Source organism: Nothoprocta perdicaria, unplaced genomic scaffold (assembly GCF_003342845.1).
Source record: "Nothoprocta perdicaria isolate Ctin4 unplaced genomic scaffold, notPer1 scaffold_266, whole genome shotgun sequence".
NCBI classification, from domain to species: domain Eukaryota; kingdom Metazoa; phylum Chordata; class Aves; order Tinamiformes; family Tinamidae; genus Nothoprocta; species Nothoprocta perdicaria.
In genome coordinates, this window is record NW_020455495.1 from 263,199 (window position 1) to 277,291 (window position 14,093).

The window sequence follows — 14,093 nt, forward strand, 5'->3', positions numbered from 1 at the left end:
TTAATTGCATAACTTGCAAGTGTTCGTAGGAGTGGCTGATATATGTTCTCCGTGTGTATGTAGGAGTATCGATGTCTGGATCCTGTGTGACAGGATATTTCAAAACCAGCTGCAGTAATATAAACAACAATACGGGGTCACTGAAAAGAACAACAAAAAAAAAAGGCTGCAAGTGAATGAGTAAACTATACRACAGATGTCATCCCACATATTATTTAAACCAAGCTGGAAGACTGACAGACGATTTAAGATGGAATCATTGCATTTCCCATCACTGTGAGCCCACCCTGAGTTCCCACAACTGCTTCATTTGGGATAATGCAAGGAAAGCATGTCTTCTGACCACAGGGATTACCTGAATTACGTAATGTTCTGTGAATTTTMTGTCCAAGAGAAAACCTCTTTCCTGGAGGAGGCAGAGCAGAGCAAGAACTCACTCCTACATGGCACCATGAGATGAGGATATTGCACCTGTATGGAAAGGGGAGCAGGAGGTGGAAGGGCTTGARGAAGCAGAGTTTGAGGTTAGCTGAGTGGGACTTGCCACTGCCTTTAGAAGGAATCTACAATAAGTGACATATACTGGAGCTGAAACCAGTATGGAAGAGGAGATTGTATGGAGGGGGAGAGCAAGCAGCCCAGATGGGACAAAAAGGGGCAGGCACATGGGAGCCAGCAGGGCAGAAGGGTGACCTCCGGAGCACCCTCCTCCAAAATGATGGAATTTCCCAATTCCTCTATTGTCAGCATGTGATTACAAAACCAAAATTACAGCCTGCAAAATGCACTTCTGCTCCTCGCAGAGGGACAACAGCAGGATGCTGCTGCTGCCGTCAGCTCTCCAGTGCTTGGTGGCTCCAAGATCATACAAAAAGATATATGCAGAGGTTACTAGTGAAGCATGCATAAAAGCAGAGCCAATGCATGAAATAACAAGTGCCTTCATGATAATAATTCAGTCTTCCATTCCCCACCCGCTTCCTTCCCTGCCTGCGAGACACCCAAGGTCGCCATCCACACATTTCACATGTTGCTTTGTCACTTTGGGGCATCCAGTGTTGCTGTTGCAGTGTTTCCGTGTGCAATGCATGCAAGAAGAGCATATACACCTTTTCCCTTCCACGCACGCTTGCTCTTGAAGACCCACCTCTGCAGCAGCCTCTTGGAGCAGCCCACAAACTGCTGCGCTCCCACTCCACAGCGCTCCCCATGCCGAGCTCCTGTCCTGACCCGGCGCTCCATAGGAGGAGCAAACGAGCCGAGACGTCAATGCAAGGGGAAAAAAAAAAATAAAATAAATTATAGCGGTGTGAGCTCTCCCTGCGCTCTGCCGCTCGGGGAGCGCACACATGGCTCGTGTGACAGCAGCGGCGCACAGAAGCTGCAGTGAGATGCAGCGAGCAATACAGCTGGGAGACAGGCAGCGAGGCAGGCACCCGGCCAGGGACTGAAATGATCCTCCCGCGAGCCGGTCTGCAGTGCCTCTGAAAAGTGGCCGGCTACTGCGCAGGAGCTCAGCTTCCTCTGCAATTACTCTGTGGTGTAACTGAGTTCCCCTCCGTGACTGCAGCCTCTGTGCTGCTTTCCTCTTTTTTTTTTTTTTTCCCTCCTGTCTGCTTCTCTCTCCTTCTCGTGTCCTTTTCTCCAGGATGGCGGAAGCAGAATTGCACAAGGAAAGGCTCCAAGCCATAGCAGTAAGTCAGTTTTCATTTTATTTGCTCTTTTGTCTATGCAGCTGGGGGAGCTGCGAGTTGCTGGAGCAAGGGGGGATTCCAGCACAGTGGCTGGAAAGCGTTTGGGAAACATGGGCTTTTGAGAAGTTCTGCATGGAGTTTTCCTTTGGGGAATGACTGGTTAAAGTCTGTTTTGAAGGATTTGGCTGAGAATGAGGGTTCTGAAGAAGTGCATTGAGCTGACACGTGCTGGAAAAGAAAAAATGTGAATGCACAGTGGCGTACTTAAAAGACAGATGATGGGGAAGAAAAGGAGAAATAAATAGGGAGGAGGGGAGATTGCAGAAGAAAATCGGTGCTCTGCTAAAAAAGATGTTTTCACACTGTGGGACTTTTAGCTAAGCCGATTAAGAAGTTAAACCAAAATGATCTGCTGCAGAGTGGCTTTYACTGCAGAATATAATTCCAATAGTATTAGTTGCTAACACAATCAAATAAAAAACATCCGTTATAGGAACTGCYTGATTATTTCATCTATTAGTATTARACTGTCACCTGAGCTCCACAGCAGAGCAAATGCTCTGAGAAAAATCCCTTGCTCAGTTACATCCTGCTGAGGGGTAAAGCTTAGGCAGAAWTTTTCCCCCTCTAAGCTAAAACATTTATTTTCACATTTACTGATAAATCCAATTCGGGGTGAGCGCCAGATTTTCCTCCTTGGAGGACAACGGTGCTGCGTGAGGATGGSTCCTCGGCGTTTAAAGAGCACGCTAATCGCGACACACAGAAAACGCCAGCTCATCGGATAAGGCAAACACGTCACGTGAGAAGCGCAGTGTTTCTGTGAGCGCTGCTCATCTGCTAAGCCCACACAGCCGGCCCTTGTTCCGAGCGGCACGCAGCCCCTTTCCGCGGCGGGGACGTCGGTGCAGCTGTGTCCCGGCGGATGGTACGGAACGTGCCCGCGGCCAGGCCGCTCACACCCCGCGTGGAAGGGCAGGGAACGGCAGAACTCGCCGCCGTTTTCAGATCCCCTGCCCCGGGATCACCAGTGATCAACAGATGTTGCCTTTTACTACAGCTGACACAGGCTATAGATCTCCTTTGTACTTGGAGGAATGGCTGCTGCTGTGCCAAGTTGTTTTCCTAAAGTCTGTCATTCTGCTAATAGGCCCATGGAGATTCAAAATAACCAGCGTTAAACTAAATACATTTTTTTTTCTACCTAAAATATTTCCTGAGTAAGATCAAATGATATCATTGGTTATGGAAGGAAAATATTATGGCCAATATTCAAGCAGTGGAAAATAGCCGCTTTAAGAAAGCTCCCTGGTAGTTTTCTGCYAGCCTAGGCATTACTAATTCTGAGCATTAAAACATTAGTAACGTTCCTCTTGAGCTAATTCTCACAACTGTCTCTGACTTGCAAGTTCTGTGCCAAGATACATGGAAGAATTAAACTGCAGTGTATTCTGGAAGTGCTAAATGTATTACCATGATGCATGAGTCGGAAAAAAAATTGTCTTCTAATTAAAAAAAAATATGATTTTCTTTCTTTGTCTGTTATATAACTAACACAAAACCAACTGGCATTCATGTCCCCTGCACATGCAGTACTTCGACTGTGTACCAAAGAGACTCGGGTTGTATGCATCTTGGTGCTTTGCATTTCACATCAATGAGGCCATAACACATATGAGGTTACTATCTGCTATGTAGCCTTTTACACTAAGTTTATGCCTTTTTTTTTTTTTTTTTTTTTTTGAGGAATCTAGACCTTCTACATATATTCCATTGTGGGTTCTACTTCTGTGAAGCCTACTAGGTTGACTATAAATAAAATATAGTGTAGTAATACATACAATTAATTTGATTTCAGGAGTGAACTGTAATGTCAGGAGGAGCCTTGTTTTAAGATCAAATCTGAGTCCAAATACTGATTTGCTTGCTTATATGTTCTGCAAAGCAACAAGTTGGCCATACAAGTTTCTGAGGTTGCTCTTCTCACTTGGWGTACTGCAAAAGTTTATCAGGTTCTGAAAAGCGTGCTTCTAATGTAAACTTTGCTCCACCAGGATGAATCACATGGCGTGAGTTGGATGGTGTTTCTCAGTTACTTAAAATTAAGGTCAAACCTTGTTCTCTTAGGCATGGTAAAGGTAGTATTTCAGTTCAGCTTGGTGTTCCCTGTAGGAAATTAGTGGGGGAAAAAAAGCTTTAACTAGACTGTAGCATCTTAGTAAACAAAGGAGAAGCTTACTGCAGCAGTCTGATCAGTCTTGCTGAATGCTAAGCATGTAGGAATAATCTCCTATCTGTGGTCATTGATACTTCTCCATACAGTTGCTTGTACTGGTGCTGTTATAATTGTAATTGCCATGGGAAAAGATCTGGTCAGGAAAAGAAGCAGGGTAAATTTTGAAAATAAAATCCAGACATAGAAATCTGAGTATTTGCTGCAGAAGACTGACACTTTTCTATGAGATCTGTACTTTCTTATTCTAGCTAACCACAATTTTAAATGTATACTTCTCTGGAAGAGAGAGAGTGTAATGAGAAGAGGGAAAAGAAAAAGGGACCTAACTGTTAGGACATTAATCAAAAACGTGGTGAACATGAGTTAGTCACTTGTTTTGCCAGTAGCAAGTACTCAGCCTCTCTGTGCATTCATCTTCCATCTGTAAACTGAGTAACGGACTTTGCCCTTGTCTTAGAGAGCTGCTAGTGATTCATGAAAGACTGTGGAGCACTTGGATGCTATTTTTTCCAGTGTTTACACAGCTAAATAAACCATTAAAAATAGAGTGTACAATTCTGATAAAATACAGGTTTTAAATGTATATTTTTAATACCATGGCAGGTGCCTAGTCATGATTTTTAGATCTGTTTCAGAGGCTTCTAAAATTCCTTAGAGCAACTTGAGGATGCTACAGTAGTTCTTAGAAACAGAGAGATGTGAGGAAATGACCAGTGAAGTAATTTCTCAGTTCTCTCCATTTATGAGGAAAAATGTAAAGTTTGTGGCATGGGGAATCCCATGCCTGCCTTTTTTTTAAAAAAAAAAAAAAAAAAAAAAAAAAAAAAAGCTTTGCTTTAGCACAGGTCACACCAGAGCTCCAGAGCTCCCATCTTGAGTGCTGTGCATGCTACAGACAGATACTGATAAGCCCTTCCGTCATCCCGCGCTGTTCCTAAAACCTGTGTCTGAGCCTTACCTTAAATAACCACAGTGCTGATCTGCTCTTCCCCATGGATGGAGCAGAGTGGTGCCCATCTGTGTGCAAGAGGCCAGCGGGATGTGAAAGCAAGAGGTGGGAAAGGTGGGCTTCCCTCCCCAAGCCTTTGCTAGAGAAGAGTCTGTGCTTGCCCTCTCCTTCGAGRGGAAAATGGGTAAAATGGTGTGTGGAAAAAAAAAAAAAAAGAAGAAAAGAAAAGAAAAAAGGAAACATTTCTGCATTTCTGTGGCTTTTAAAAAAAAAAATGCCTGCCCTAAGTCTCTCAGAAGTCTGGAATGCCAATAGTCCCTGAGGAAGCAGAGTTAGTGGCTACAGAACAGGTGAGCTGAGCAATTTTTCACACTTTGGGTAAATAAACTGCACGGCTCTGCAATTTATTAAATGGCTCCATTCTCTTTGACTCCAGATATCACCATCGGACAGCAGTATAAATATAGCCAAGCATTTATGAAATGTAGTTTTTTTGTCTGAGGCCTGCCTAGCAAGCAGCTATAAATCTGGGAAGTGGGGACATTGAATATGTATCAATGTATCTGGGGTACAAATATKCATGTGATACAGTGAATGTGTTTCATATGCATATAAAGTGAATTAAAGGCCATCACTGACACACTTCAGTTAGAAGGAATCTTCCAGTAGGACAACAACTAAGGAACAGAATAAGTTGTTTAAGTTAATCAGATGCCAACCTTTAGGTGGAAATGGGAAGCTGCTAAAATGTAGCATGTTCTTTACAATTAAAAACAACAATATTGTTGGTTAGCATTTATCCATGCCCAGGTCACAGATCCATTAGTGTATTAAAGTATTAGAGGAAAGTAGTCATTGACATTCAAGCAGCGATGTGGAAGAAAGCTTTCGTCGAGCAAGAACATTCTTGCTTTTTCTATGGGATTGCAAGTTTATTTGTTAAGCTCCACCATGTGGACCTAACATTACTTAAAAGTCATCAGGTGCTTGACTGAGTATTCCAGAATGTTCTGGTTTAAAAATAGCGCTCTGCACTTCCAGTGGTGTATACCTTAGATGGACRAAATCTGAGTGACAGATCTCAGCAAGTTGTTGTTAGTGAGGAAGAGTGTTGAGCAGAGCCGGTTCCGTAGGAGTGAAGGCAGCTACACGCCAGCAAGGCTTGATCACGTCCAATATTTTTATTCATACTACGATGTAAATGCAAAGTGAAATAAAGACTAGTGGAGCTGTAAATAATAAGGACAAAAAGAAGTCATATGCCACAAGTTGTGTTACTTGGTAAACGCAATCCCCTTAAATACAGCAGGTGTTAAAATAAGGTGAATGCAGAATTGTGCRTCCAAATAGTACAGCCAATACCTCAGAAGAGGGAGCTGTGTTTCAGAGAGTACTGTCTTTAACAAGGAACTAGAGGTCAGTATAAAAGTTAATGCATTATGAACAGGCAGAAAATCTTTGTTCTGCAAAGGAGATAATTTTCAGACTAATTAAACTAGGAAATGGTTTGGAATTTTCCCAGAAAGAGAAATGTTTATGCATTTACATATAAAAGTGCACTTATATTATCAATATAGTTTCATTGTTTTCATTGGTAGTATAGGCAAAGTTAACATTCTCTCCCTGACCTCTGTGCCGCAACCAACAGAAATTAAAAATCAGAAATCAGAAATTGCTGTTAGCTTCACATAGTGTGAGTACATTCCTGTTCACYTATTAACAAAGGCATGAATGTTTGTGTTTCTCCCCATTCACTTATTTTCTTTCATTCCATAAAGTCATAAATTGCAGCTAATAGATCTTCTGGCTGAAATTTTATTGCCATGCTGCTTAAACAGTCTTTTTTGTGAGCCATTCCTAAGAACATTACTCAAGAATACTAGAAACCCTTGTGCTGAAGATAACTTGAAAAAAAAAATCATAAATTTTAAATAAACTACTTTCGGATGCTTTCATTTAGGAAGTGTGTTGTATATATTTTTTTTCTTAAAGTTGATCATGATCAAATCTGTTTTACTTGTTTTCTGATCTGAAGCTGGCAGAAGGAAGGGCGAGAAGGTGTGGAGGAAGTAAGCAAGCTCTGTTGCTGGGGAATTAGTTTTGTGAGATGAGGTGTGTGCAGAATTGTATATGGTTTKGGGTATTGTAGAGAATCAGCAGAGGCTGCTCAGTGTTGGCACAAGAGTTAGTCATGGACGACCCAAAGCCACAGTGGTGGCTTTCACATCTTTGCTAGGCTGCAATGAGCATCTCCGCATGGTGTGGTGGGTGCTCAGAGTGCACCTGGGCTGGAGGTGCCCTCTGTGCCACTTSATGGAAGAGAAATCCACAGAGAATTACTCATTAAATACTAACTAACTGCTGAGCTGCAAACAGAGGTTGCTTGGAGCAGAGCGCTAGATAGCGTGCACATTTGTCAAGCTCCTAAGGTCTTGCYCAGGCATCTGGTTTTGGTCCTGTGAGGGACTGGACAGTGTGCTAGACAGATCCGTGATCTGGCCCAGTTCACTCTTCCTATGTACTTACATAAACACATTCCTGAAGCAGACCACATCTTTAAGTGCTTTCCTGAGTTAGGATACTAAAGAATAGTCCCTCCCACAAAGCATCATGAAGTTCCTAGGAATACAGTGACTATACTTTTTAAACAATTTTTCCACTCCCATTTTTATCTCATTGTCRTATTTGCAACTGTAGTTACTGCTCTCACTAATAACAGCCACACTTCTGTAGTCTCTTTCTTCAACATTCCTAACATCCAGGTTTCAGATATAAAAAAATGCCTTATTTGTATCTGCAGCCATAATATTTCAAAGAATGCATATGATTTTTAAATTCTGAGGTAAGGATGTTTAACTGAAACTTTAACAGGTCTCTAGCCKTCTCTATGGTGAGGAACATCTCGTGGTGTTGGGCAGTATCAGGAATATGCTGCTGTAAATATTTCCAGGAAAGCTTTCAGAAGGGGTAAATTAAACAATATSACAAACAAAATCTTAATGAAATCTATGTTATGAGCATAAATATGAACCTGTGATTTTCCTATGAACCTCAGTGGAGGTGGCAGAGGAAGTAAAATTTTCACATGTGTTTTAAAGGATAAAGAGAGGTGTCCTTGAGCATAAATTTCCAGCCCTATCCTGGAATGCAGCAAAGAGCATAGGTCAGATTCATCAGAGAGTTTCCACAGTGAAATCCACACTCCTATCTTTTCTTCATCTCTGGATCATATAAATCATTGGTAATTTCTGCATAGTATAGGAAATGTTATACCCTTTGCCCTCTCAGACAAAGCCGAATTAAAATTTCTCTGATATTTTGGAAGTTARGATTAACATTTTGGGGTTTAACTGCATTATTCCTGTAGGAATAACAGCAATACCTAACAACAATAGAAATGGACATATGAAAAAACACTGCTGTCAAAGTATCAGTGAAAACTAGGAACAAAGATACCAGAAACCAACTTGTTCTTGAGAAATTTCTAGACAGTCTCCAGACTTACCCAAACTCAACTGTTTAAATTTAGAATTGTTTCCACAGCACATTCCTAGCTCTTAACACATCACTAACATCTCTTGAGCACAAACAGGGAACTGAGATACTGGCTTTCAATCCATACWTCCTAAGAACTGCTTTTCAGAAGAGGTTGAAAATGGGAGAAGATTTGTGACTTTTTTTTTCTTTTTTAGTAAATTGCTGTTAAGTAGTTGTGAAAAATTTGATTTTTTTGAAAGCTGCTGGACAGCTGTGACCTGGAGTGTGGTTCTTTAACATCAGATACTGCATGCCATGATAAGAGTGGACTAGATGTTCATGTGAAGTCACAAGTGTGACTTCAGCATTTACATTCTCTACCAAAAGCGATGGCTGGTTAGTGTGATGGTATGGAGCTGGGGCTGTAATGCCCTTGTTCTTCTAGGAATGACTGCTTGCACCAAGCTTTTCACAACAGTTTTATCCTCACAAGAAAGGGCTACCTTTCACGAATTGAATCCTTGCAAAATAAAGATATGAGCAAGACGATTTGTCTGGGGCATTAATTCAGAAGAGCACCAAGCAGTGCACCAGTAGTAAGTTACAATCACTCACAGTCTTTCTTTGTAAGCAGATCCTATGGCTGTGTGCACAGAGAGTATTTGTTTGCAAATGTGGAAACAGAGCACAGGGAAAGGATTTGTTTGCCTGTTTCACCACCAAGACTGGCAAAGCCGTGAATTCAATCTCACACTTTTGTTCATGAGGTGGAATGATATTTGGGACAGGATCTTAAATTTTACCCACTTTCTAGTAGTGTGTGCACCTGCTCAGAACTGATGTAGGTTGAAGAGCTGCTAAGATGAGGGTCCTTCATCTGGAGCTGTGGCGGTACAGGGATGCTATGCCTCTAGTTTGGGGTAGAGTAGGCTTYTATTTGGTGAGTACTGAGCCAGGAAAGCCATTGTGTTTTAAAGAGTTAACATCACCCGAGCAAGCCAAGCATCATTGCAACGGRCATGGCTTTTGGCATCCGCACTCCAGACTCACTCCATTCTTGAAGCACAGATGCTTTTTGTTACTCAGCTGACTTTTAGCAAGGTTGGGCACTGGAGGCAAGCACAGCATTCTTCCTCTTTCCAGTAAAAACAAATCCTCCCTGTGCAAGAAAGCAAGCACCAATGTAGCTCGGGGAGCTCATTTTGGAGGGAGATACTGCCCTTTCCAGCTGGTGTGGGGCTCAGGTTGCTGAATTCAGTGGTGGTCTGGTTATTTTAACTTGCGTTTTCCCGTGGAGTGTTTATCGCAGTCCACAGCAAACATCTAGCAAGGTGGGGCTCGGCCAGTCTGGAATGTGTAAGAATAGCAGCAGATGGCAACCTGCTGAGGGCTTGGGACAGCAGAGGTGGGTTCAGAGCCAGGACTGCACTGATTTWWAAAAAAAATACATATGTATATATATATTTATAGACGGGGAACAGAAAGAAGGAAGTCCTCAGTTTACTAGCAGAGAGCTAAATAAAACGTGCTTTCCAGCATTATATTTGGGACAGTGTCAAACATGACCTGTGCTTCAGCCATGCTCTTTCTCTGCAGAACGTTAGAAACAGTCCTGCATTGTGAAAGGAGGTAACCTCATAGGCAATGGCCAAGGAAGTCTAAAATTGCAAAGAGAGATTAAACACTGTATTACCTGGTAATTCGTTGCTAGAGGAGGACGATTTTAGCAGCGTGCTGCAGCGAGCCCTGCGCTGCAGGCTGTTTATGGCAGCAGCAGGCACAAGAAGAGAGTGGATGGGGACACTTGGGAGGGGACAGAGGTGCTAAATCCAAGCATCCCTCKGGCCCCTCTGAGTGCCATGGGCTGCAGTGTAGCCACCAGCAACTGGCTTGTCTTTCCCAGTACRCATCCCAGAGGGACATGGATTGGAACAAACACACACTTGAAACAGGTCTGTGTTGCACCATGTGCTGTCTCTGAGCATCGATTTGTTAGAAAAAAATCCCTCCCATTGACATCAAGGGTTTCCAGAGAATCCCGAGTCATCCAACTCTTTCCCATTTGAGGCATAAAGCAAGCGTTTGGCATCAAAAGTGTCACTACATGTATGATAACTGCAGTGTGTGGGACCAGATTCTATAATGCCCTGGCTCTGGTACGGAATTACTATACTGGATATGCAAACTGTATGTTTTGGTAAATTCTAGCAGCTTTGTGTAAATGGTATAGCATTTGGGAGTTAATCCCTTATCTAGTTTTAATTCCTATATACATTGGCATAAATAGCAAGGCTAAGCTGTTAATCATGTATTTGTTCTTAATAAACATAAGCATATGCAAGGACTTGCTGCACTTTAGAGGAATAGGCTCCAGCAGAAGGCTTATTCATTTCCTGGCATGTTAAGCTGCATCTTTAAGACCTCTTCTCGTGGAAGGGAGAAATGCTGAATTTCAAACATACATTAATTCATCCCAACATCGTGACAAGCTTAATAAGTTGTTCGCTTTAAGCAAGAGGTTCAGAGCAATTTCTAGACAGCCAGATTAGGGAGAAGAAAAAAAAAAAAAAATCTGTTTAAAGCATAAATAAAAGCAGTCTAAATATAGCCTCTATAAGGTATGCCCCATTATTAGTGATATACTAAGAAATACCATTCTCTGCACTAAATATGGAATTCTTATACCTGAAGAATAAAAAAGTGGAAGATTTAGACTGAAATCCATGTACAATAGCTGAAGTTTTTCTGTGAAAGAGCAGAACCTAGGTGGGTTGCAAGTATTTTGTCCTTGCCACGTATGACTTTGCCCATGATCCGGATTAAAGCTTTCAGTGAGATGGATGTGGCAAAGGATAGTGCAGACTTCCATCTCTGTGAATTACTCTGTGTTTCTCTCATGGAACAAGTGGGGGTGGGGGTGAGTGACACAATACACTCATATTAAAGAAATACTAATAGGTTTTATTGATATGGACAATGGTTTAATGAGATTCTGTGGCAAGGTCACTTTATTGTTTACTGCATGGGGTGCAAGATATACACAGAATTAACAAGAAGACCCTCCATTTGAGTCACAGGCTTCAGATTGGACTGCCTTGCTTTCCAMACTCCTTCTCAGAGGAGTCTGGATGCAGCTAAATCCAATCCCAGTCCCAAACCTAGTCAACAGTTTATCACTAAGGAATTTTTGTGCAGAGTTATGTCAGTAAAGTGTACAAGTTCAAAAAGAGAGCATACTATAGTCACTTACCACAGATCTGTTGCCACAAGGATCTCACAGTCCCAAGGAGTATCCTTCAGAGACATCTCTGCTCAAGGGGAGAACCTGGCATGCAGCCCATTGGAATGCAAGGAGAACTCAATGGGYTCTTGGGGTCTCACCATATTTACGGGATAAGACGATTGACTTATAGTCATTCTTTTAATTTCAGACCAATTTTGGTTGGAATATACCCAATTAGCCCTTATCACCTCGTCAGAATGCAGCCATCAGGACTGTTATTGATGGTTACTGTCTAAATGGGGGAGGAGATCAGGGGGGCAACCACCAGGATGAGATAATGTCACTGGTGGTTAACACCTAAGTCTATGTGTGAAAAGTCAAATTRGGCTGGAGAAGAAGCACACCTGTCAGTTCCATAGGACTGAGTATCCCACAAAGGCATTGTTCCAGAAACAGTAGGTTTCTAGTCTAGAAAACTGTTTGCATTAATGATATTTTTGGGATAGCAATTCATAATTAGAGGTTTGATTTCTTTTAAAATGTATTCCACTGCAGAAATAAGGGCATGGACAGTACTGAACAGGAAAAAGCTTTCAGGAATTTCCTATTAAAATTCTGCCACAAATCTGTAGGGAATTTTGGACGAATTCCCAACTGCATGTGGCAATTCCTCTCTGTAGTATGCTAAACCATTCTTCCCCTGTATGAGAACATACAGCTCAGGAAAGTATTTCTGAAAATGAGGAAGAACTTCTTTCCTGTGAGGGTGACAGAGCCCTGGAACAGGCTGCCCAGAGAGGTTGTGGAGTTTCCTTCTCTGGAGGTCTTCAAAACCCGCCTGGATGCGGGTGCCCTGTGCCACAAGTTCTAGGTGTCTGTGCTGGAGCAGGAAGGTTGGACTAGATGATCTCTCAAGGTCCCTTCTAACCTCAACCATTCTGTGATTCTGTCTTTCTGTGATTCTGTGAAAAGCARATATAAGCAAAGAAGKTTGATGTTCAAAGTATCTACAGCTCCAGTTTCTACTTGCTGTTGGTTTGTGACACTCAGTAGCAAACATCCAACCTTACTTTGACATGTGAGAGAATGAAGATGTTTCCAGATCCTCCTTGATTCATTGGAAGCACATTATCCTTGTAAACTTCATGACAGAATTTCTTTTTGCATTGATGTGGATAAAAGTGACCACATGACTTTGGGTAAGTCTGGGCAAGCCTGGCTTTAAGTTTATAAGGTTCAAAAACATCAGGTGGCTCTGGGCACTTTTTGTCACTATCTGTGTTGACTGAAAATATGACAACCGTGCATATGCTTTCTGAGGAGGTTGCTCTCACTTAGCGCTCAAGACAGAAGTGGCATCAGGCTGTCTGCTTTTGCAAGCTACTGTGGCACAGATGACCTCACTGATGGTGAAGTCAAATCTGCATGGCTTTGATGCATAGATTGTCCTTTTGGCTACAAGTGGCACACTGACTCGGAGGAAAATTAAGTATGAGTAGTGTCAAAGTCAAACTGCTTTCTGATTTTTTTTAATACTCCTCTTTTTTGATTTTCTGAGGTCATACTCCTCTTTCTTGATTATGATTTTAGGAATTTCCTTTTTTTAAAAAATAAAAAATGACGCCAAAGAATGATCAAGGTAAGCTTGGCGTTAGACATATAGGTCTTCACAGTAGGGCTTGGACTTTGACATAGGTTACGGGCTAGCCTGGAGCAGGAAATACTGGGAAATAAGTTAATGGGTATTGAACTTTGAAGTAACTTGATGATGTTCTTCTTTTTCACATGAGCTAGGTTTTGTCCACCATTAATCAACATGATTTTTACGAAGACAAAGGGAATTTGGTAGATCTGGCTRTTGACTTTAAGAAGTGCACTGCATCCTTCTGGTAGATATACTAAATGCCTAGTGCTGATATAGTTGCCTTTTAACCCAATTTTATATCCTTAACTTGCATCTTCCAGTCAGTACTGCCACCTGGAGTTTAGGACTGGTACTCAACAACATGAAGATAACTGTGCTACATGAGGTGAAAGTTCTTGGGTCCATCCCCACCCAGAAGTTTCTGCCATGACTTTCAGCCAGCAAGTGGACCCTGCAGACATTAAAATCATAAACCTGAACAAGCATGAGCAGGATACCTGAATACATATGAGCTGGGTCGCTTTTATCCAGAACAAAGAAAATTTCATCGAGTCCTGTTCATGCAGCACAACCTGAAGGAAACTCATTCTTAGGGGGTTTAAACAGCCAGACAGAGACTGTTATCATTTTTAGCATGATTTCAAGCATTTGTGATGGTTTGGTGATGTTCTGGAAAACAAATGGGAGGACATGGGCTCATATTTTAGACTGTGGGAATAGCAAGTCCTAGACCTACCAGTTTATCTCCAAATCTCTAAAAGGTTTAATGCTCAGTTACATACTCAACCTATCTAATTGCAGTTGAAGATACCTATCTAAAAACAATCTAAAAGCAATCTAAAGCAAGCTATCTAAAAGCAGCTGAAGGA

The 14,093-nt window shown here is 41.9% G+C and overlaps 1 protein-coding gene across 1 annotated transcript in view; it reads left to right on the forward strand.

The window, feature by feature from the left end:
• The first annotated feature begins 1,332 nt into the window (after positions 1 to 1,332).
• The window catches only part of PALM2 (paralemmin 2), a 120,779-nt gene continuing 108,018 nt past the window's right edge, over positions 1,333 to 14,093 (forward strand). The window contains exon 1 of the mRNA XM_026040790.1: positions 1,333 to 1,694. Coding sequence (XP_025896575.1) covers positions 1,650 to 1,694 — 45 coding nt within the window. The 5' untranslated portion in view covers positions 1,333 to 1,649. The remainder of the gene's footprint in view (positions 1,695 to 14,093) is intronic.